Genomic DNA, 21746 nt, shown 5'->3' on the forward strand with positions numbered 1-21746 from the left:
CATGATGTCACTTCTTTCTCGCCCAGCTCCAATTCCACGGGATTTAAAGAACCGGAATCTTACCTGCACACACCCTCAATTCCCTGCCCCCTCTTGGTACCTGGCCAAACCTGGGTGGCCCTGTCTGTGTCCTCTGTGCTTGTAGCCCTGTAGCTGACCACGGAAAGCCCACTGCCCTGGGGACTGGCTTCCCTTTGAATTCATGTCTCTGAGTCTGGAAGGGGCCCTCAGCAGTACCCACAGCCAATGACCTTCTCTCCATGTGTCCACCCTCCCACCCTCCTAGACAAGTGGTCCAGACCTTTCCCCCCTGCAAGCCTCCACATCCACGCCCTGTCCTCACTCCCAGCTGTGACCTTGCTTCCTGTTGCCCTGAGAAATGGACATGTACCCACGCTCCCGACACCTCCCCCTGGCCTGCCCTGTGCTCACAGGCTCCTCCCTTGCTGATAGGGATCGCCGGCCACTCCCAAGGCAGCCCTTCCCGCCGAGGCTAGGTCCCACCTGCCTTACCCACTCAGAGAACTTGCTCCAGGAATGCGGCCTCTTCCTTCCACAGCATCAGTCTTCCCCTTTCTAACTGATCATTCAGTAATCAAACATGCGTCACCAACTCTGCCTGCCGTCCCTCCAGCTACAGCCCTATTCCTCTGCTCCTCATCACAGCAAAGCGCCTCAGAAGCATGCTCTGGACCTAGTTTCTCCAATTTCTCTCTTCCCACTTGCCCTTAAGCCCACTCCAATGAAGCTTTTCAGCCCCTCCCACGTCATCCTGTAGCAATGCTCCCCGGGGCACCAAAACCCTGCAAATAAGGCCCCAGCACTCTCTCCCTTGTCCCCATCTAACCGACCTCGCAGCAGCGTCTGGCACAGCTGGCTGCCCCGACCCTTCTTCTCTTGGCTCCCAGGACACCACACCTGCCTGTCCCTGTCTCCTCACTCTCTTGCTGGCTCCCCCGCAGCTCCCTGACCTTGTTACACTGGAGACTTTCAGCTCAGGCTTGGATGCTGTTCCCCATCCACATTCACCCACCCAGTGGGCTCATCCAGCCTCACAGCTTCAAGCACTGTTAATGTGCTACGGGTTTCCAAATTTCCATCTCCCCCTGGACCTCCCCCCTGAACCCAGTCTGGTAAGTCCAGCGGCCTAGTCAACACTGCCACTCGGATGTCTGGGGTGCCTTCACTCAATATGCCCACGCATTAACTCCCCATCTCCCCTCCCAAGGCTCCCCCACCTTCTCAGTTGCAGTTAATGGCAACCCCACCCTTCCAGTCCTCATGCCAAAGCCTCAGAGCCATTCTGGACTCGTCTGTCCTCTCATAACCACATTCAACCCATGAGCAAAGCTCTCTGGCATCTTCAAAAGACACCCCAATCTGACATTTCTCAGCACTCTCATGCCTGTGGCCTGCATGTCAGCCACCACGACCTCTCACCTGGGTTAGTGCAACAGCCTCCTAATTTGTCTGCTTGCTTACCTTTGCCCTGCAATGGTCTTTTCTCCAAACAGCAGCCAGTGATGCCTTTAAAATATAGAGTCAGATCATGTCACTCCTCAACTTGAAATCCTCCAAAAAACTGTTTTGCCCCATGTGAGAACAAGTCCTTACTGGCTTCCAGGGCCCCCCAGGGCCTCTTTCCCATGCCACTCCGGCTACCAGACCTATTCTCACTGGCGGGCTGGGATGTGTCTTCCCCAGGTGACCTTGGGGCTAGTGCCCCTACTCACCCCGACACCTGGCTCAGAAAGCCCCTTCCTGGTGAGGGGCTCCCTGAACTATGTACTTATTCTGCTACCCACCTGCCTGCTGGCTGCCCCCTGCCCCACCCTCCTCCACGCCCCTCTGCACTGCTGTTCTCAAAGTGCTTCTCATGTTCCGATCTATGTTTCTGTTGTTTATTTGCAGGAGCCATGAGGACTATTTTTTATGCCAAATAGCATCGCCAAAAAACAGTTTTGTACCAACGTGTCCTATTCCACATTCAAGATCTCAGAGCATTTGCCAAGGCATATTAAGTGATTTTTATAACATCCCTGCCAGACAGAGGAGAAATCAGTCTCTTGATTAAAGAAAGCAAACTCTGTTTTCATGATTAAATCGGCACCACGACGGAGCGTGGGAGCCCCAGGGTGCTGGGAGTGGAGCTGGGCTCTCAGACCTTGCTCCCATGCCAAGGCTCAGTCACACGTGGCCTTGCTGCAGATGTGCTGGTTGGGGGGGGGGTGCCTGCAGCCAGAGGGCCTGTGTGCAAGTCCTCAGGCCATTGGCTCCCAGCTGGGTGACTGTGGGCAAGTTATTTATCTCTCTGTGCTTCAGTTTCTTCAACTACAAAATGAGGGTAAATGGTATCCCTTTCATGAGGATTGCTGCCACTAGATGATATTGAACTAGTCAGTACTCAATAAATTATTCGTAGTAACGAATGTCCTAGCAGAGTCATCAGCCACAGCCTCCCGCTGCCTGCCTCCTACACGGGAATACCGGTGGCCGACAGGCCCCAGCTCCCTGTCCATTCCCAGTGCACAGAAGCGCAGGCCTGGACACAGAGCTCAGGAAGAGCTTGCCAGGTGGGTCCTGGCCCAACTGGAATGGGGCTCCTGAAGCCCCACTTCCTTCAGAGGCTTCATAGACGCTCCTGAGTAGGTCAGACTCTAGGAGAAAGGGTGTGTCTGATGGGGCTGGCTGCTGGGGGCCAGGATGCTGGGGGTGAGAGGGGAAGGTGTTGGGTCAGCAGCACCCCCTCTCCTGCATATAATCCCCCTCTCCAACCACTGGAACCTACCTGCAAGGCCAACATTGGGAAAATTTCAGCTTGGGCTCTGCAGCCTCCCACCTGGGTTCAAATTCTGGGCTGCAACTCACGAGCTCTGGGACACAGGCACGTTACTCCAGCGCCTGGTGCCTCTGGGCCTCTTCTGCTACAAGGGGCTAATGAGAGTTCCTCGATCACAGATCGCTGTAGGATGAATGAGTTCCCGTGGAGCGGTGCCAGCGCCTGTGGTAGGCACTCAGTAAGCATCAGCTATTAATGCTGTTATTAATAATTCAGTGGCTTCAGAAGCAAGCTCTGCAACACATGATGGGCCCCGCAGTGCCTCTGAGCCCTGGTGCCTCTGCCCCATGTGGCAGATACTCCATCACTCGAAGGCTTCCCCATTGCCAGCCCTGAACTATTTCCTCAGCAAGCAACTTGCAGACAAGGTGTCAGGGTCAGTCCTGCCACGGTCACCACTGTGTTCCTAGGGTCCAGCCCAGGAGCAGGCACTAGGCATGAATGAATGTGTGAGAGTAAATATTCACCTGTTGCTTCGGTTCGGGGCATTTCTTTAAAAACGTGTTTACTCAGAGCTCCCTAACCTGTTGGTTTTGTGACCTCAAAGATTATGGCTGTAAACTCAGCCATGATGCTGGGCCATCTGACACCTACCAGGGTATCTTGGGTCAGTCTGGAAGCTTACTGTCCTCTGTAGAGACCCCAGGGGTTGCTGCTTGCCAGGCTACTCACCTGGGAGCACCCACACATCTGAACATCTCTGTCTGAGGACTAAGAACAGGGACTGGAGTCTGGGAGGTCATGCCTGTACATTCAGAGAGACCGAAGCCTGGGTCAAGGCCAAGCTTATTGGACTGTGCCATCATGAGGGCCATGCTGCTCTCCCATGATGAAGGCCACCTCCCACACCCTGGGCATCCTGGTAGACCTCCTGTTCAGTATTACAGAGGCGGCAGGGCCTCCGCCTTCCGCACCTCCGCTTGTTGAGGAGCAGGCATGGTGCTGTCAGTCTAGTCCAACACAGGCCTTTTAAAGTTGAGCTGCCCAGGCTCTGGGCCTGTGACTATTTCATCTGCCCAGCTGCCTGGCCAAGGTTGCTAGAGTGGCTGGGGTCTGTATTCTGGGGGCCAGAGACCATGGGCTTGGCCTAGGTCTGTGCCCTTCACTCCAAGCGAGATCAATAACCTCTTCTGATTTCAAAGGGAGACAGGCACATGCGTGTGAGGCTCAGCAGGGCCCACATGGACAGCCAGCCTCAGTCCCTCCTCCTTTGTCCACCTAAGCCTGGGTTCCTCCCTCCTCTTCAAAACCACCACTGCCCAGATCCATTAATGAGCAGCATACCCAACTGCTTTAGTTTCTTCTTCTGTCTCTGCTTCCCCTTCATAAGGGCTGCTTTTGAATTCTATCCAGGAGGTGGCTGGCAGGCGGGGAGGCAGGGAGGCTGGGAGGCTGCTGGGAGTCTGAGCATAAATAATCCAAAGTGGACAATCAGCCTGTGAATGATGGGGAGCTGACTCCAGGGCCCTGGGAGTCCTGCTCAGCCCATACCTTCATTTTAATTTAGAGAATGCCAGGAAAACATCCCAAGGAGAACACATTGATATTCTCCTCCAATTAGACGCAGCTGCCAACTGCCTCCCTAACTGGCAGCAGTGTTTCCTTAAAGGCTGCACCCCCAGCACTTTGAGTCTCCTGCTTGCTGCTCGCCCGCAGGCCTGGGAAGGTGTGTGCACGTCTATAGCTCCCAACAAGGGGAGTTAGGTGTTCTGTGATAATGGGGTTGGGGAGGGTGAGACCCCTGGGAAACATGAACCGAACTCTTAACCATGTCGAGCACCATCAGTCAGAGAATCTGCAGGGCAGACCTTTGCATTCAGGGTACGATCCCCGGGCCGCCTCTAAGGCTCCCTTTAGGTGTGACTGCTGTTGCTCTTTCTAAATCCCCACCTTCCTCACCGCTAATCCCCCTGCCAGTAAATATTCCACACTTTCTGTTTCTTCCTCAACCTGGAAGTTCTGAGCTTCATCAGGAGGTGCCAGCCATCCACGGCCCACAGTTCCACAGGATGGTCATTCTGTCTGGGCCCCAAACCTCCAGTCCTCGAGGGGCCCCAGGGAGGACAGAGCACCTTCACTGCAGCTGTGGTCAGCATACGGCAGGGCGCTGGATTCAGACCTCCTGGTGCACCTACCCCGTGCCCTCCAGGGTCAGGACACATGATGACCCTGTCTCCACAGAGAGAGTCTGAGTGGCACTGAGTGCACTTGCCCACTCAGCACCTCCAGGGGTCAGGGGCTGGCTGGATCCGGGGCCAGCTCAGGAGTCGTCTCAGTGCCCATGCCTGACCCCTGTGTCTTTTTAACTCAGCTGAAAACCCACCCCAGTTGTCCTGTCTGGACCGTGAGAGGCCTCCCCTGACCCTTGTATCCCCCACAGTATCCTGTGTCCTGTGTGCTAAGTGATGGGGTCTCCACACAGCTGCCACCCAGAGAATGCCCAGCCCGGAGCTTCCTGCAAGCCCCTTCTGCCAGCCTTCGCCCTGTGTCACCCGAGGGAGGGCTGGTGCAAACACGCATGAAGGGCAGGGATGTAGCCCTCGTTCCCAAGCTGTCGTCTCCCTGACTTTGAACCTGCCATTAAGTGCCAGGACATTTGTAAGCATCACTGCACACAGGTGGACTTTGGAAGATTGGGACCAACACTTGGGCTGGATGGGGCTAAAACGAGGAGTCTCTGAAAGTGCACTTATGCATGGGAGCTGGGAAGGGATCGCTATTTGATGGATTTTGGGTTTAGGAGGAAAGCATCCCTCCACAGGGACCTGCCACACAGGAAGCATGGGGGGGCCTGTTCTGAGTGACAGGCCTGTTCCTTGGGGCCCCTTTCCCTGTGCAGCTGAAGCCCACTAGTCCCAAGGGGCTGTTTCCATGGTGCCGTCTGAAAGGGATCCGAGTAAACATGTCTGAAAGCATCTGTGGCACATGGGCTTGGGGGCCCAGACAGTGGACGTGGGTGCAGGGGCCTGCCCTCTGCAACAGCACATGCTGACTGGCCCTCAGACAGGGCTTTGCTTCCCTAATCCCATACTTTGTGCCCCCCTCAGAGTCACAGATCCCAGGGGGCTCTCTGCACCTGCTCCAAAGAGCGCTGGCTAGAGCAGGGTGTGAGACCAGCACCCTACATGCTCAGGTCCGGAGCCGGCACGCCTTGGCCTCCCTGGGCCTTGGTTTCCTTATCTTTAGAACTTAGGGCGGGTAAGATGGGGGCCTGCCAGGTGCCGGCTTCTGGTTTGTGGTGAGCGCGTAGCCAGCAGTGGCTGCTGGGAAGCCAGCACCTTGTCAATGGGGCACCGGCTGGAGGGGCTTGAGAGCGTTTGGGAAGACGAGTGAGCCCAAGCAGGCACTCAGAGGAGCCTCCCGCCGCCTGCGGAGGGGCCGGTCCTTTGGGCTCCGTTTCCTCTCCCACCTGAGTGTGATTTGCAGTCCCAACGAGCACACAGTTTCCGTGCCTGAAGCACCTGTGTGAGGACACAATGCCCATATGCCATCTGGAGGAGAGCTACTCTCCAGGGCTCAGCTCGCGGGCTGCGGGGGGCAGCTTGCACACCAGCTTCCCTCACACCCTCCCTGGGAGGATGGCGAGGACCTGTGGGGTGGGACCCGGAATGGGACAGGGTGGGAGGGGCTGGAATTCTGGCCAAAGCCCGACATAGAAAACACAGCCAAGTAGCCCCTTGGTGGATAGATAGAACTCCACTTAATGATGGCGGCAAACTGGTCCGTGGCCCTCAGCTCCTCCTCCTCCTCCTCAGTCCCCAGGCACAGGAGGCCTTGGGATTCCCTGGCAAGTCTGTGCAGAGGAGAATACACCCAATTCCTTCCTTCTGCCTCTGCTGAGTCCAGCCTGCAGTTCAACAAAACAATCCTATGTGTTTGCTTGTCTCAGTTCCAGCTTGCATGGGACCAAGGACAGCAAACCCTTAAGTCTGGGGCTCCCAGAACCCTATCAAATCCTGTGCATGCAAGAGCAGGAACTCGGGGCTCGGAGCACGTGACTGTTACTAGGCTTGCCCCCCCTACCCAGGATGGGAACATGTGCTCCCCTACCGGGGCAGAGCGCCTCCCACATTCCTGCTGCACGGCAAAGGGCGTTTTAATCCTGGTCCACCGGCTGGCCTTGGGTCACCTGACAGCATGCAGCCTGGGAGCCTCTGGGAGGCATTTGGTAAGGGCTTGTCAGATGCCACACATACAAGGGGATGTATGGGTGGCTTTGCACTAGCTGGTGGAAGGCTAGTTTGGGCAGGAAAACAAGTCCCCCAGAACAGCAGTGAGTGAGGGGGAGCATGGATGGGAGCAGTCCAGGCTGAGGGTGACTGCGGGTGACGCGGCACCTCTCTGCCCGCTTAGTGGTCCAGCTAACCCAACACCTCTGTGGAGCCATGGTGGGCTGCTGACCCAGGCCAGTGCCCCACGTGGGTAAAGGGATGACCTCTGCCAACAAAGAGAACCCCTGGCCCTCTATTCTTTCTCTCTGGGAACTGCCACAACCACTCTGAACCTTTTCGCTTTACTACGGTTAAAACTATCAGGGTCTTTAATCCTTTCCACAAATGCTCATCAAGCACCTGCTATACACCAGGTTGAATGTCCACCTTATGGGAAGCTCTAGGCCTCTCTCTCTCCTGCTCTGTGGTCTTGTCCTCGGGCTGGAACAGAACAGGTCAGTCAGTAAAAACCTTGTTGCTCTCCGGGCAGCCCCTGCCTTCCCTTTGCCCTTTCTGCCCCCTGGGTTATTTCTGCCTTGTCCTTTCTGCTGCCATCTTTGGTCAGACACTCTTGGTCCCATGGCTTCTGCCCGTATTTGAACCACCTACCGTCTTTGTTGCCCTCAGCCCTCTGGGGAGGGAGGGCCTGGGCTCTGGGCCAGCAGGAGGCAGCCCTGGCCTTTGTGGCTGGAGAGTTGCTGAGTAACAGCCATGACGGGGAAGGACCAGCGAGCTGGTGGGTGTTGCTGATGCAGAGGACACCTAAGATGGGTCACTGGCCTGTGGTCTGGGGTCTCAACTAGCCCCTTGTGTGCCACCTGAGGGCCTGTTGCAGGCAGGCGGTGACAGCTTGGGTGTCCCCTGGCTGCCTTTCTCCTTTCCCAGGAGAGGATGCCTCTCTGCCTACCCAGGTCCTGTCTGGCCCCAGAGCCCAGCCCTCCCCACCTCCTGCCAGGAACCAGCATGGCACTGGGGCTGGTGTGTCCCCAGCGCCAAGTGCGGCCCACCTACTGCCCACCGAGTAGTCACTATACCTGTGTGAGTGGGGTTCTCTCACCCCCCTCCACTCCCCAGCACAGCCCACAAGCTGGGCTTGCAGGCACCCTCACAGCGCCTGACCAAAGGTGGCTGGAGAGGAAGGTCAGACCACAGGGCAGAGAGATCATCACAAGGCAAGTGGTGTGCGCCCCTGGAACCCTCCCTGGGTGCACCCGGTCCCGGGGAGGGCTCACCTCTCTGGGACACACTGGGTGGGCCTTCTCTACACCTCAGAACACTGGGGGGCCCAGGTGCTGCAGAGCCCATACCACCCACTGGGCCACAGCCACACTGAGATGCAGGCACTGCTGGCAGGACCAGGAGGCAGCAGGCTGGGGGGCACCTCTGTGTTGCCCTCAGCGTGCTTTCTGGGCTCTTGCCTACAGCCTGGGAAGCAGCCTCAGCATTTGAGGAGCCCCTTTGAGGCCTGGGCCCTGGACAGCCCCACCATTCCCAATGCAAGCCTTCCCGACCACTCCAATCCCAGGGACCAGTTTGGAAATCTGTACTGTGACCTTCAGTGCTTAATTGCATGTCGAAGTCCTTTGAAGTCTGTGCAAAAGCTTTGCAAAAACACTAAGATTTACAAGGCAATGTGGTGCTATCCTGGTAAAAAGCTGACATTTAAATTGTTCTCCTTTTATATCTTTGTAATGGAATTGTTTCCTCTGCAGCCATTTCTGCGTATTTACTAACACTCAGATCACCATCTGTACCATGCAAAATTCAAGTTTCTCGGTGGTGCATAATGTCAGGCTGGGCTGTGTGACACATGAGCATAAGACCCGGGCCCTGATCTGCAGCCCTGCTGGGAGGTCTCACCCAAAAACAGTGAGCAACGAGGTTTTCAGCCACACATCCCTGCGTTTCCCTCCAAGAAGAGGGTTTTAAAGTAATTGCGAAAGCATCATATTTTAATGAGTTTTCTTTGCAATTTGTATATAATAGATTTTCAGTAACAACCTGTAATTAGTTCATTTTCTACCATTCAATAGCTCTGCACTGAGGCCATTGACAGCTTCCAGCTGGGATCTTTAAAAATTGAAAGTGCTTGAAGATTCAGCTCCAGACAATGGCTGGAAGTGCTGGGCCCAATAGTGCAGCTGTGAGGGGCAAACCGCTGGAGAAGGGAAAGAGATGGTCCGAGTTCAACTTCCAGGAAGAGCAAGAAACTAGTGGAGAGTGAGATGCCTACAAGCGACAGCCCTGGCTCAGAACTGACCCTGCACAGGGTGATGACCGGCAAGCCCTGAGAGACGCTGGGGGACCCCATTCCACTGCATCTGCTCCCCATGGGGGAGGCCCTCCTTTAACACCCCTCATCCCCCAAGGCTGCCAAAGCTTTCCCAGCACAGTTGGCACAAGTGGAGGCCAGCACACCCTCAGCTGTGTTTCTGCTTCACAGAGAAGGGTCAGCCTGGAGGGGCCAAGTTAAGGTACTGCAGCATCAGCCCCTCGAGACCTTAGACACCAGCCCTGCTTGCTTTGCCGTCCTGACAGTCACCACCAGAGCCTGTGTGAGGGGCTTCCAAGGCCAAGTCCAGCCCTCCAGCTGCTACTCAGTGGCCTCTGCAGTGACTTGCCTTAGCGGGCCATGGGCAGGGACAGGAGCTGGCCATCCCTGGCGCCTCCCAAAGGGCTGGGGGACCGGCTAAGGGGAGCCTGTGCAAACCCAAGCTAAATATTCCCTTCTCCTCTCCCGCCTCGCCCTCTGATTCTGTCCTCTGGGGCCCCACCCATCAGCCACCCCTCCTGTTAGAGCCGCCTCCTCACTCACGCCCCTTCAGGACCACACAGGTCCCCATCTGTCTGAGCAACCCTTCTCCTCGCCCTCTGCCTGGTTACCTCCAACTCGGTGTCAAGTCCTCGGCTCAGACGGCCCTTCCTAATCTCTCCATGGAGAGTAGGTCCTCCCTGCCGGCCTTGCCCCCAGCTGCCCGCTGATCCAGCCCCTACTTTGCTTATTTGGTGATTTGTTCCCCACCGCCTCCCTGCCAGGCGACAAGTTCCCTGCCGCAGGGCCTGGTGGTCTGCTCTTGGCCGTGTCCCCGGCGTGGTGCTCGCCCTGAGTGAGCTTGGTGTTTGCTGGCCTACCTTCTTTTTCCTCCTAAGCTCCCCGATCTCCGTTTCTAACCTTCCCCCAGTTGTGGTCTCCCTGCCCTGGCCAGGCATCTCTGAAATGCTCTGGTCAGTTGGCCTGGCCGTAAGTGGTCACTGCACTCCAAGTGTGTCTGAACAGAGAGAAGGGGCCTTCCCCTCTCTGTCCAGATCCTCTCCCTCCTGTCCTGGAACCTGGCCCACCCCAGGCGAAGGGCAGACATGCCCTACTTTCCAACAATGACCCAGTAACGGTGCTGCTTCCTTTAATGATTCGGGTATTGACCTGCCCCAGGAAGCTGGGGTCTCTGCTCAGTGATTTTGCTCAAGAGGCCTGCCTTCCTCTTCGGCCAGGACTCAGCTTCCTCTGTGGGTATCTACCTTTGACTCTGTGATGTGGCCTCGGATGGGAGGGAGGTGGCATAGGGGCTCAGTACGGGGCTGTGCCAGGGCTGTTTCAGGCCCCCAGGAGCTGAGTTCAGAGAAAATATGAACCCACAACCTATGCTAATGAGTTATATCCTAAGCAGCATGGATTTGCATGGGGACGGCCAAGCCAATGTCCTGTGGGGTGGCAGCAGCCTGGTGCTCCGGCAGCCATGGCCGAGGGCTGCAGGCATGGTGCACGGCCAGTTGGAGGAATAGCGTAGAGCTGGAGCCCTTATCTCCACACACAGTTATCCGCAGCGGGCAGGGGCCCCACAGCCTAACAGAACACTCACCCCGAGGAGCACTGAATGGCCAGTTAGTGGCCTGGGGGCAGAGTGGGAGCTTGATGGGACGAGCAGTTTTGTCCTCATTAAGGGAGCATTAGGCCCATGTAGGCACCGGGGGCTCGGCTCATGCTCTGTCATTCAGCCAGGGCATCAGCGATGTGAGGGGCAGCCACAGGGGTGCCCTCACTGGCCTGGTCCAGCCTGGCTGATGCCTCCCCCCTAGGTGCCTCCTCTGCTCCACCTGGAGACATGCCAAGGCCCTCTGGGACCTTTGGCAGCGGTCATAATGTGTTTGGACCTCTCTGATTGCCAAGTGTCTTTCTCCATGTACTTCATCCCTCTCACTGAAAGAACATTTAGTGAGGACTTCCTGGGTGCCAGAGCCCGGGCTCTGCATGGTGAGCAAAACAGCCTCTGCCCTCAGGGAGCCCCTGGACTAATGCGGGGAGGATGACAGTGATGTGTCACAGGGTGATGGGGGCGCGGGGAGGGGCTGTGGGAACACACACACAACATCATCACTGCCACTGCCTCTGTCACTGACCTACCTGGTTAAGGACTACTTAGCACGTACAGAGAGCAAGGTATCATTCCAGTCACCTTACTTGCATGATCTCATTTCGTCCAGGGTAACCTTATATGGTGGTTATTATGCCTATTTTACAGGGAACTTGAAGCCTAGCTTAGCCTCTCATAAAGAACGGTCCAAGGTCACACAGCTAGTAAGTGGCAGAATGAGGATTTGAACCAGGTTTGACTCAGTCCACACTCTTTACCATCAGTCCAGAGCCTTGCTACCGTGTAGAGCTGAATCCAGGGATGTAGGCACACAGAAGAAAGCACGTGGGGCCTGGTAGAGGGAAGGCTTCTTGGAAGGGGAGACCATTGAGCTGGGACTTGAAATTTAGGGCAACCCGCTCTGAGGACAGTGGGATTCTCCTTCCTGGAGAAGGATGACGAACTACAAAGTGTGTTTAAATGCATGAGAAGATTCTAGAACCAGGCATTTGGGTTCAATCCTGGTTCTGCTACCTGCTGGCTGTGTGACTCTGGGTTAGCTACTTAACTTCTCTGAGTTTCTGTTTCTTCATCTGTAAAATTGGGATATAATACCCAGTGCTGACCATGATAAATGTTAGGTATTGTTTTATATGACCTGAGTATTTAAGAGCCCATGACTAACTAAAGTAATATTAACAAGCAGATCATTCCAGTGGCACACTGCCTTTGGTTTAGGGGCACACAGCAAGCTCTCATGGAAGCCTCCTTGTGGCCCATTTCTCCATGTTTGAGGTGAGGGGAAAGTGCCCCCAGCTCTGTCCTGCCCCAGGGTGGTGAGGCTCAGCACCTCCATCTCCCAGTTTTCAGTTCCGCTTTGGCCACTCCAATCTAAGTTTCATGCCCTTGAGCAAATGAATGAACAAGAGCAGTGAATCAGTTTTTGGGCCACTTGATTTGCACGCCCTGCACGAGGCAGCAAGTCTCTCCCTTTGGGGTTAGGGTTGTCATCACGCCAACGGTCTTGGCCTCAGCTGACACCGAGACCAGCGCACAGGTATCACTGGCTTTCCAAACTCAAGAGCAGAATAGATTCAGATAACATTTTTGATAAACATGCTAGCTGAAATTTTGCTACTTGCTACCCAAAACTCAGGAACCAAACAGGAGGATAAAGTGGTATTCTCGCCACCTAAGCTCCCTGTCTGAACTTATTCTCCATGGAAAAAGAGCTGGCCAGATTTGGGTGAGGGATGCTTGTTGTTGTTTAGTTGCACTGTCCTGTTCATCACAGGGCGGCTGTGGGGCCTGCCTGAGACCACGTGTCTGGCCCACCAGGTGTCATTCATTCCACGATGACATCCAGGTGAAGCCGCGCCGTCCTTTTGTTTTGAGGCAACAATGGCAGAGAAACAGCTGTCAATTCACCAGGTGACCGTTTCACCAGTTTCAGAGTTGCCCCAGTTACAGAGGTATTGCCGTAATCAGATTAAATCTGCTTTCCTTTCTGCTTGCCTGGAGCTGGGGGAGGGAGTCCAGCTCCCACCCAGCCAGTCCCCTGCGGTCCTCCTGACACAGGCCCCTCTCCCGGACACCGTATGCATCTGCGGTCCCTGAATGTTAACATGGGAAGCCCTTCATGATGCACTGCGAGCTGCTCAAATTCTCCTTTGCATCCAACACATTGCTCTCATAGGATCAATTAAAAGGACAAGTATCTTTCTAAAAAGCAGAAGAAACTTATAATGAATTTAAAGTGTGAGAAAAATCCTCATTTAAGCAACATGACTTTGCCATGATCCCTCCCCAAGCATCCAGGGAAGCGCAAAAACATGCATTATTGAAAAGCTTTTTAAACATACAACCTTTAGATTAATTTATTGTGATGAGCAGACTGGGCAGGCAAGTATTGTGCTCGCCAGTGGCCCTGGAGCCTGGGTCTCCGCCGTACAGCAGGGCCTGCTGGCTGTGCTGCTCGCCGGGAGTTGGGGGGTATGGGGGATGGGGTGGGGGGCATATGCTGAGAGGACACCGTGCTTCCATTCTGAGCTCAGCCTGAGGCTCGGAAAGCCAAAAGCAGCCCAAAGAGAATGTTTAGGTGGTAAATGGAGGAAGAGAGGGAGGCTGCTTGTATACGTCACTCCTGTCACTGTATAGAGATGGGTGACTGGGAGCCTTAGCTCCATCTGACCCTCAGAAAGGGACTGAATTGACCCCCGTGGCTAAGGGACCTGTCCTCTGCCGGCCTCCCCGTGAAGGGTCACGTGTTCTGCAGCCCCACCACAAACCAGCTCAGCTGAGCACAGCAGCACCAGCCATGGGATGCTTGGCATTGCCCTGAGCCAGCTGCCGACAGCGGCATACACTTGCCTAGCCTAGGCTGGGCCACCTGCTGCATGAAGACATGATTTAGGAGACTCCGCAATCATGGAACTTGTAAACACAACCCTCTCCTTCAGGGAAGAGGTCTCCAAACCCATCTTTTGACAGAGCAACTGGGTCTGTGCTGGGGAATCACCCGACAGATTCTGCCCTGCCTGGTACCCAGGACCCTGGGAATATACAGTCTAGAAAATACAATTTTAAGGTCTCAACTCTGCCAGCCCAAGAGCTCCAGTTCTCAAAATTAAATCCAAAATGTTGGGTCTAAAATGTTTGAGATATCACTTCCTGAGTTTTAGTGAGATTCCTTTAATGCCCATTGATTTCTGGGCAATAAGTTGCACCCATATGTCTCACTTCAATTACCTGTTTAACATCGACTGAACCATAAGTCCATTCCCACAGCTACGGGAATTTAGAGTTCCTATGACTTTGAAAAACCACTGATGCTGTTCACTCTGAGTGGCTGACATCAGGCCTTTATAGCAAGGTTAACTCATCTTATGGCTTCCTTAATGGCTACGAGTTTACACTTTCTTCTATATCTATTATTTGCGTTGGGCTGTGATGAATGGTCTGGCTGCCTGGTTCAAAACAAGTCCAAGGGGACAACAGAATCTAATTTGCTTTAAAAATGATTATAAGGCTTTTCAAATAATAATCCAAGAATGAAGGAAACAGACACCACATTGCTCTGCATGCGACATGTGGCTGGAGGCAATGCGACTTCTCCACGGGTAGCTCATGTTCATAGAGACCTGACCTCTCATCCTGGGCCACAGGAATGCTTCCATTTCCTTGACAGTAAAGCCAGTTTGCTTCCTGCTGGGCCCCAGACCGATTCCCAGAAACAGAACTCAGGGAGCAGATCTCCTGTGGTATCGGGTACCAGACGGTGCCCAAGCAGTGCTGTCCTCTGCTTACTGCTTACTGAGGCCACCGTGGGGCATCGGGGCAGTGATGAGTATACACCCCACATCCTTACAGCCCAGCCTTGGCCCCTGGCACTTCAAAGGCACTAGCCTTTTCCTCCTCAGCTCCTTTGTTGAGGGGCTGGGGCCTGGAAAGCACTGCTGGGGATGTCCCAGAACTGTCCCCAGGCCACTTGCTGCTGCTGTCCTGACATGGACGCTGCTCTCCCTGTTATCCGCCCCAATATCTGCTCTTTCTTGTTTATGTTCTATGGGATTAGGATCATCGGAGTCTCGGTTTGGGGAAGGCAGATGGATAGGATATTGCAGGACATGGATGCAGGGACAGGAGGGTCCCGTCCAGTGATGCGCAGGTCAGTGCTTAACAATGGGCTCTACATGGGGAAAGGCGCCCTTGAGTGGTGTAAATTCTGCAGTTGTATGTGCTCCCACCATGGCTGATTTCAAAGCTACCTGCTGTTTAACTATTGGCAAAATTCCTGAAACTCTAACAATCGGCTCTCATGAATTCGGTTTAGGGAGTTGCTGATACTTGCGCACCTTCTAAAATTTATTTCAGGGAGTAAACTCCTTGATTCACAGAGCAAATACCTCCCATAGCAGGTAAGCCTAGCAGTCATTCACATGTTATTATGAACTACTGCACGCAGACAGGCATCTCGATAGTGGGCAGGAGAAGGATGACAGGGAAGCACACCTAGTGATAGTGTTTCAAGCAGAGCTTTGTAACTGGGGCTGGACTTTGGTCCTGGCCAATACGGATGCTGTGGACTGGAAAGGCACCCCCTGTGTCAGGTTCATGGACACTTCCCACAGGAAGCATCACAGTCATTTCTCCCCTCTTATGTCATATAAGTACTCTTCTACTTTTGCCACAAGAGCCCTTCTTCTCAGGCCTGTGAATGTTTGGAACAAAAACAGCACACAGCGATGTCCACATGAGGCCGAGTACTGTTCTGAGCAATGAGACTCCTGGTGGAGCTGGGGTGAGGGTGCTGGGATCTGTGTCTCTGAGGGCTTAGTTCACATAAGCATCTCACCTTACACCCCAGATTCTAGGGCCTGCGGTTCTTGAGCGTGCAGGTCATGTCCAAGTGTGCATCAACAGTAAACTCTAGTAGCCTGAACGCTATCTACATATCATGACAAGGGGGTTTCATGTCACTGGGGTCAAGAACGACCCTTCTTGCCCCAAGTTTGGGCTCAGGGCCACCCCCCACTCCTCACTGCTGACCTCTGGGAGCTCTCTGCTGGAGCTCCCTGTTCCTGCCAGGCCAAGAGGCCAGAGCCCTCTGCAGGGTGTGCCCCAGGCAGGGCTCCCCCATGGGACCAGACCACAGCCTGGGCACCACCCCCAGATCTGCTCCATGTGCAGCCACAGAATCCCTCAGGGGGTCTGACAGTGCCCTCCCAGCCATGCCTAAATAGCAGTCTGGGGTTCTTCAAATGTCAGCAAGAAGAGCCTTAATCCAAAAGGCACAGAGTGAGCACGGCGGCCTCTCTCCCACACATTGTCCTTTGCCCCTTACTTAAAAGCCCAGACTTGTTGCAAAACAAATTCAACATTTGTAAAAGAAACCAACCTGGGGGACAACTGTGAACAGACTGCAGACTCCTGACACCGTTCCAGTACGCGGACGCCTGTGGAAGCAAGCTGCGTGCCCCCGGGGCCCGGCGGGAACTACTTACGGAAGGCGGTGCGGAACTCGGGCAGAGTCAGGGAGCCGTCGCTGTTGTAGTCATCAAATTGGAGGAGGTCACCGGGCGAGCACCCCAGGACGTCCTCCTCCAGGTCATGCTCCTTCAGCACGTGCTGTGGGTGAGGAAGGGGACAAGGCCGGGGCCAGGAGTGAGCGCAGAGCTGTGGGCAGTGCTGGGGAATGACTCAGGCCGGGCGCTGGGTCACTGCCTGCCGGAGGGGTGAGGACTCCAGCGGCAGCTCCGCAAATCCCAGGAGCACCTGAAGCCCTTTGGTTTTGTCTTGTCCGACTCTCCTATTTAGAGATGATAAAACTGAGGCTCAGAGAGGGGAGGAGACTTTTCCAAGGTCACACGGTGTTTGGGGGCAGAGTGGGATTAGCATTCGGGTGTGTCTCCTCCCCACATGGGTGGATGGACCCTGGACAGTCTAAGATGGGAAGATCCTGAGGCCGCCTGGTGCACCCCTTCATGCCATGGATGGGGAGACAGAAGAGAAGGGGCCTGATCAGATAAACGCAGCAAATAAATATAGTTGACCCTTGAACAATATGGGGATTAGGGGCACTGACCCCCTGCATAGTGGAAAATCCACATACAACTTTTGATTCCCCACACTTAACTGCTAACAGCCTACTGTTGACCAGAAGCCTTACTGATGGCACAGTTGATTAACACTTACTTTGTATGTTATATATGTTATATACTGTATTCTTACAATAAAGTAAGCTAGAGAAAAGAAAATGTATTTTCAAGTTGTCACAAATCTCCACAAATTTTTCCAATATATTGAAAACAATCTGTTTAAAAAGTGAGGAGGGGGCGGAAGATGGCGGCGTGAGTAGAGCAGCGGAAATCTCCTCCCAAAACAACATATATCTATGAAAATATAACAAAGACAACCCTTCCTAGAATAAAGACCAGAGGACACAGGACAATATCCAGACCACATCCGCACCTGAGAGAACCCAGCGCCTCGCGAAGGGGGTAAGACACAAGCCCCGGCCCCGCAGGACCCGAGCGCCCCTCCCCCCAACTCCCGGCGGGAGAAGAGCAGGCAGAGCGGGAGGGAGACGGAGCCCAGGGCTGCCGAACACCCAGCCCCCGCCATCCGGGACAGAGTGCAGGGCCCTCGATACTGGGAAAACAGGGCAGCAAGAACAGTGAGCAGGCACTGGAGGCTGGGCGACAGAGGACATAAGAAAAGCGCGCGACCATTTTTTTTTTTTTTTTGCTTTTTTGCTGCTTTGTTTTGGCGAGCGCTTTTTGGAAGTCTTAAAGGGACAGGGACCCCAATATTAGGGAAACAGGGCAGAAAGACCGGTGAGCAGAGGCCTGAGGCTGGCACCGGAGAATAAAGAAAAACGAACGACCACCTTTTTTTTTTTTTTTTTTTTTTTTTTTAATTAAAAATTTTTTTTTTTTTAATTAAAAAAATTTTTTTTTCTTGTTTTTTTTTGTGGTCGTTGTTTTGTTTGGGCGGGTGCTTTTTGGAAGTCTTAAAGGGGCAGGGCGGGTCACTTAATCCAGAGGTAGGGAATCCGGGGTCTCTGGGCACCCTAACCCCTGGGCTGCAGGGAGCAGGGAGGCCCCTTACGGAGATAAATAGCCTCCCAGCAGCTCCTGCTCCAACGCGACTCCACCATTTTGGAGTAGCTGCCCGAGCCAGGCCACGCCCACAGCAACAGCGGAGATTAACTCCATAGCAGCTGGGCAGGAAGCAGAAACCCTGTCTGCACGCAGCTGCGCAGCACAAGCCACTAGAGGCCGCTGTTCTCCCAGGAGAGGAGGGCCACAAACCAACAAGAAGGGAAGTCCTTCCAGCCGTCACTCGTCCCAGCTCTGCAGACTATTCCTATCACCATGAAAAGGCAAAGCTACAGGCAGACAAAGATCACAGAGGCAACACCAGAGAAGGAGATAGACCTAACCAGTCTTCCTGAAAAAAGAATTCAAAATAGGAATCATAAACATGCTGACAGAGATGCAGAGAAATACGCAAGAGAAATGGGATGAAGTCCGGAGGGAGATCACAGATGCCAGAAAGGAGATCGCAGAAATGAAACAAACTCTGGAAGGGTTTATAAGCAGAATGGATAGAATGCAAGAGGCCATTGATGGAATTGAAATCAGAGAACAGGAACGCATAGAAGCTGACATAGAGAGAGACAAAAGGATCTCCAGGAATGAAACAATATTAAGAGAACTGTGTGACCAATCTAAAAGGAGCAATATCCGTATTATAGGGGTCCCAGAAGAAGAAGAGAGAGGCAAAGAGATGGAAAGTATCTTAGAAGAAATAATTGCTGAAAACTTCCCCACACTGGGGGAGGAAGTAATCAAACAGACCACGGAAATACACAGAACCCCCAACAGAAAGGATCCAAGAAGGGCAACACCAAGACACATAATAATTAAAATGGCAAAGATCAAGGACAAGGAAAGAGTGTTAAAGGCGGCTAGAGAGAAAAAGGTCACCTATAAAGGGAAACCCATCAGGCTAACGTCAGATTTCTCAACAGAAACCCTACAGGCCAGAAGAGAATGGCATGATATATTTAATACAATGAAACAGAAGGGCCTTGAACCAAGGATACTGTATCCAGCACGACTATCATTCAAATATGACGGTGGGATTAAACAATTCCCAGACAAACAAAAGCTGAGGGAATTTGCTTTCCACAAACCACCTCTACAGAACATCTTACAGGGACTGCTCTAGATGGGAGCACTCCTAGAAAGAGCACAGCACAAAACACCCAACATATGAAGAATCGAGGAGGAGGAACAAGAAGGGAGAGAAGAAAAGAATCTCCAGATAGTGTATATAACAGCTCAATAAGCGAGCTAAGTTAGGCAGTAAGATACTAAAGAGGCTAACCTTGAACCTTTGGTAACCACGAATTTAAAGCCTGCAATGGCAATAAGTACATATCTTTCAATAGTCACCCTAAATGTTAATGGGTTGAATGCACCAATCAAAAGACACAGAGTAACAGAATGGATAAAAAAGCAAGACCCATCTATATGCTGCTTACAAGAAACTCACCTCAAACCCAAAGACATGTACAGACTAAAAGTCAAGGGATGGAAAAACATATTTCAAGCAAACAACAGTGAGAAGAAAGCAGGGGTTGCAGTACTAATATCAGACAAAATAGACTTCAAAACAAAGAAAGTAACAAGAGATAAAGAAGGACACTACATAATGATAAAGGGCTCAGTCAAACAAGAGGATATAACCATTCTAAATATATATGCACCCAACACAGGAGCACCAGCATATGTGAAACAAATACTAACAGAACTAAAGGGGGATATAGACTGCAATGCATTCATTCTAGGAGACTTCAACACACCACTCACCCCAAAGGATAGATCCACTGGGCAGAAAATAAGTAAGGACACGGAAGCACTGAACAACACAGTAGAGCAGATGGACCTAATAGACATCTATAGAACTCTACATCCAAAAGCAGCGGGATATACATTCTTCTCAAGTGCACATGGAACATTCTCCAGAATAGACCACATACTAGGACACAAAAAGAGCCTCAGAAAATTCCAAAAGATTGAAATCCTACCAACCAACTTTTCAGACCACAAAGGCATAAAACTAGAAATAAACTGTACAAAGAAAGCAAAGAGGCTCACAAACACATGGAGGCTTAACAACACGCTCCTAAATAATCAATGGATCAATGACCAAATCAAAATGGAGATCCAGCAATATATGGAAACAAATGACAACAACAACACTAAGCCCCAACTTCTGTGGGACACAGCAAAAGCAGTCTTAAGAGGAAAGTATATAGCAATCCAAGCATATTTAAAAAAGGAAGAGCAATCCCAAATGAATGGTCTAATGTCACAATTATCGAAATTGGAAAAAGAAGAACAGATGAGGCCTAAGGTCAGCAGAAGGAGGGACATAATAAAGATCAGAGAAGAAATAAATAAAATTGAGAAGAATAAAACAATAGCAAAAATCAATGAAACCAAGAGCTGGTTCTTCGAGAAAATAAACAAAATAGATAAGCCTCTAGCCAGACTTATTAAGAAGAAAAGAGAATCAACACAAATCAACAGTATCAGAAACGAGAAAGGAAAAATCACGACGGACCCCACAGAAATGCAAAGAATTATTGGAGAATACTATGAAAACCTATATGCTAACAAGCTGGGAAACCTAGGAGAAATGGACAACTTCCTAGAAAAATATAACCTTCCAAGATTGACCCAGGAAGAAACAGAAAATCTAAACAGACCAATTACCAGCAACGAAATTGAAGCAGTAATCAAAAAACTACCAAAGAACAAAACCCCCGGGCCAGATGGATTTACCTCGGAATTTTATCAGACATACAGGGAAGACATAATACCCATTCTCCTTAAAGTTTTCCAAAAAATAGAGGAGGAGGGGATACTCCCAAACTCATTCTATGAAGCTAACATCACCCTAATACCAAAACCAGGCAAAGACCCCACCAAAAAAGAAAACTACAGACCAATATCCCTGATGAACGTAGATGCAAAAATACTCAACAAAATATTAGCAAACCGAATTCAAAAATACATCAAAAGGATCATACACCATGACCAAGTGGGATTCATCCCAGGGATGCAAGGATGGTACAACATTCGAAAGTCCATCAACATCATCCACCACATCAACAAAAAGAAAGACAAAAACCACATGATCATCTCCATAGATGCTGAAAAAGCATTTGACAAAGTTCAACATCCATTCATGTTAAAAACTCTCAGCAAAATGGGAATAGAGGGCAAGTACCTCAACATAATAAAGGCCATCTATGATAAACCCACAGCCAACATTATATTGAACAGCGAGAAGCTGAAAGCATTTCCTCTGAGATCGGGAACTAGACAGGGATGCCCACTCTCTCCACTGTTATTTAACATAGTACTGGAGGTCCTAGCCACGGCAATCAGACAAAATAAAGAAATACAAGGAATCCAGATTGGTAAAGAAGAAGTTAAACTGTCACTATTTGCAGATGACATGATACTGTACATAAAAAACCCTAAAGACTCCACCCCAAAACTACTAGAACTGATATCGGAATACAGCAAAGTTGCAGGATACAAAATCAACACACAGAAATCTGTGGCTTTCCTATATACTAACAATGAACCAACAGAAAGAGAAATCAGGAAAACAACTCCATTCACAATTGCATCAAAAAAAATAAAATACCTAGGAATAAACCTAACCAAAGAAGTGAAAGACTTATACTCTGAAAACTACAAGTCACTCTTAAGAGAAATTAAAGGGGACACTAACAGATGGAAACTCATCCCATGCTCGTGGCTA

At 51.9% G+C, this 21746-nt stretch overlaps 1 protein-coding gene across 4 annotated transcripts in view; it reads right to left on the reverse strand.

The window, feature by feature from the left end:
- FSTL4 (follistatin like 4) overlaps positions 1-21746 on the reverse strand; it is a 428422-nt gene that overhangs the window by 99997 nt on the left and 306679 nt on the right. For all 4 annotated transcript variants that reach the window (XM_036907566.2, XM_057490874.1, XM_057490875.1 and 1 more), the window contains one exon: positions 16403-16526. In XM_036907566.2, the coding sequence (XP_036763461.2) occupies positions 16403-16526 (124 nt within the window). The remainder of the gene's footprint in view (positions 1-16402; positions 16527-21746) is intronic.

The sequence above is a fragment of the Manis pentadactyla genome, chromosome 13 (assembly GCF_030020395.1).
Source record: "Manis pentadactyla isolate mManPen7 chromosome 13, mManPen7.hap1, whole genome shotgun sequence".
NCBI lineage: Eukaryota > Metazoa > Chordata > Mammalia > Pholidota > Manidae > Manis > Manis pentadactyla.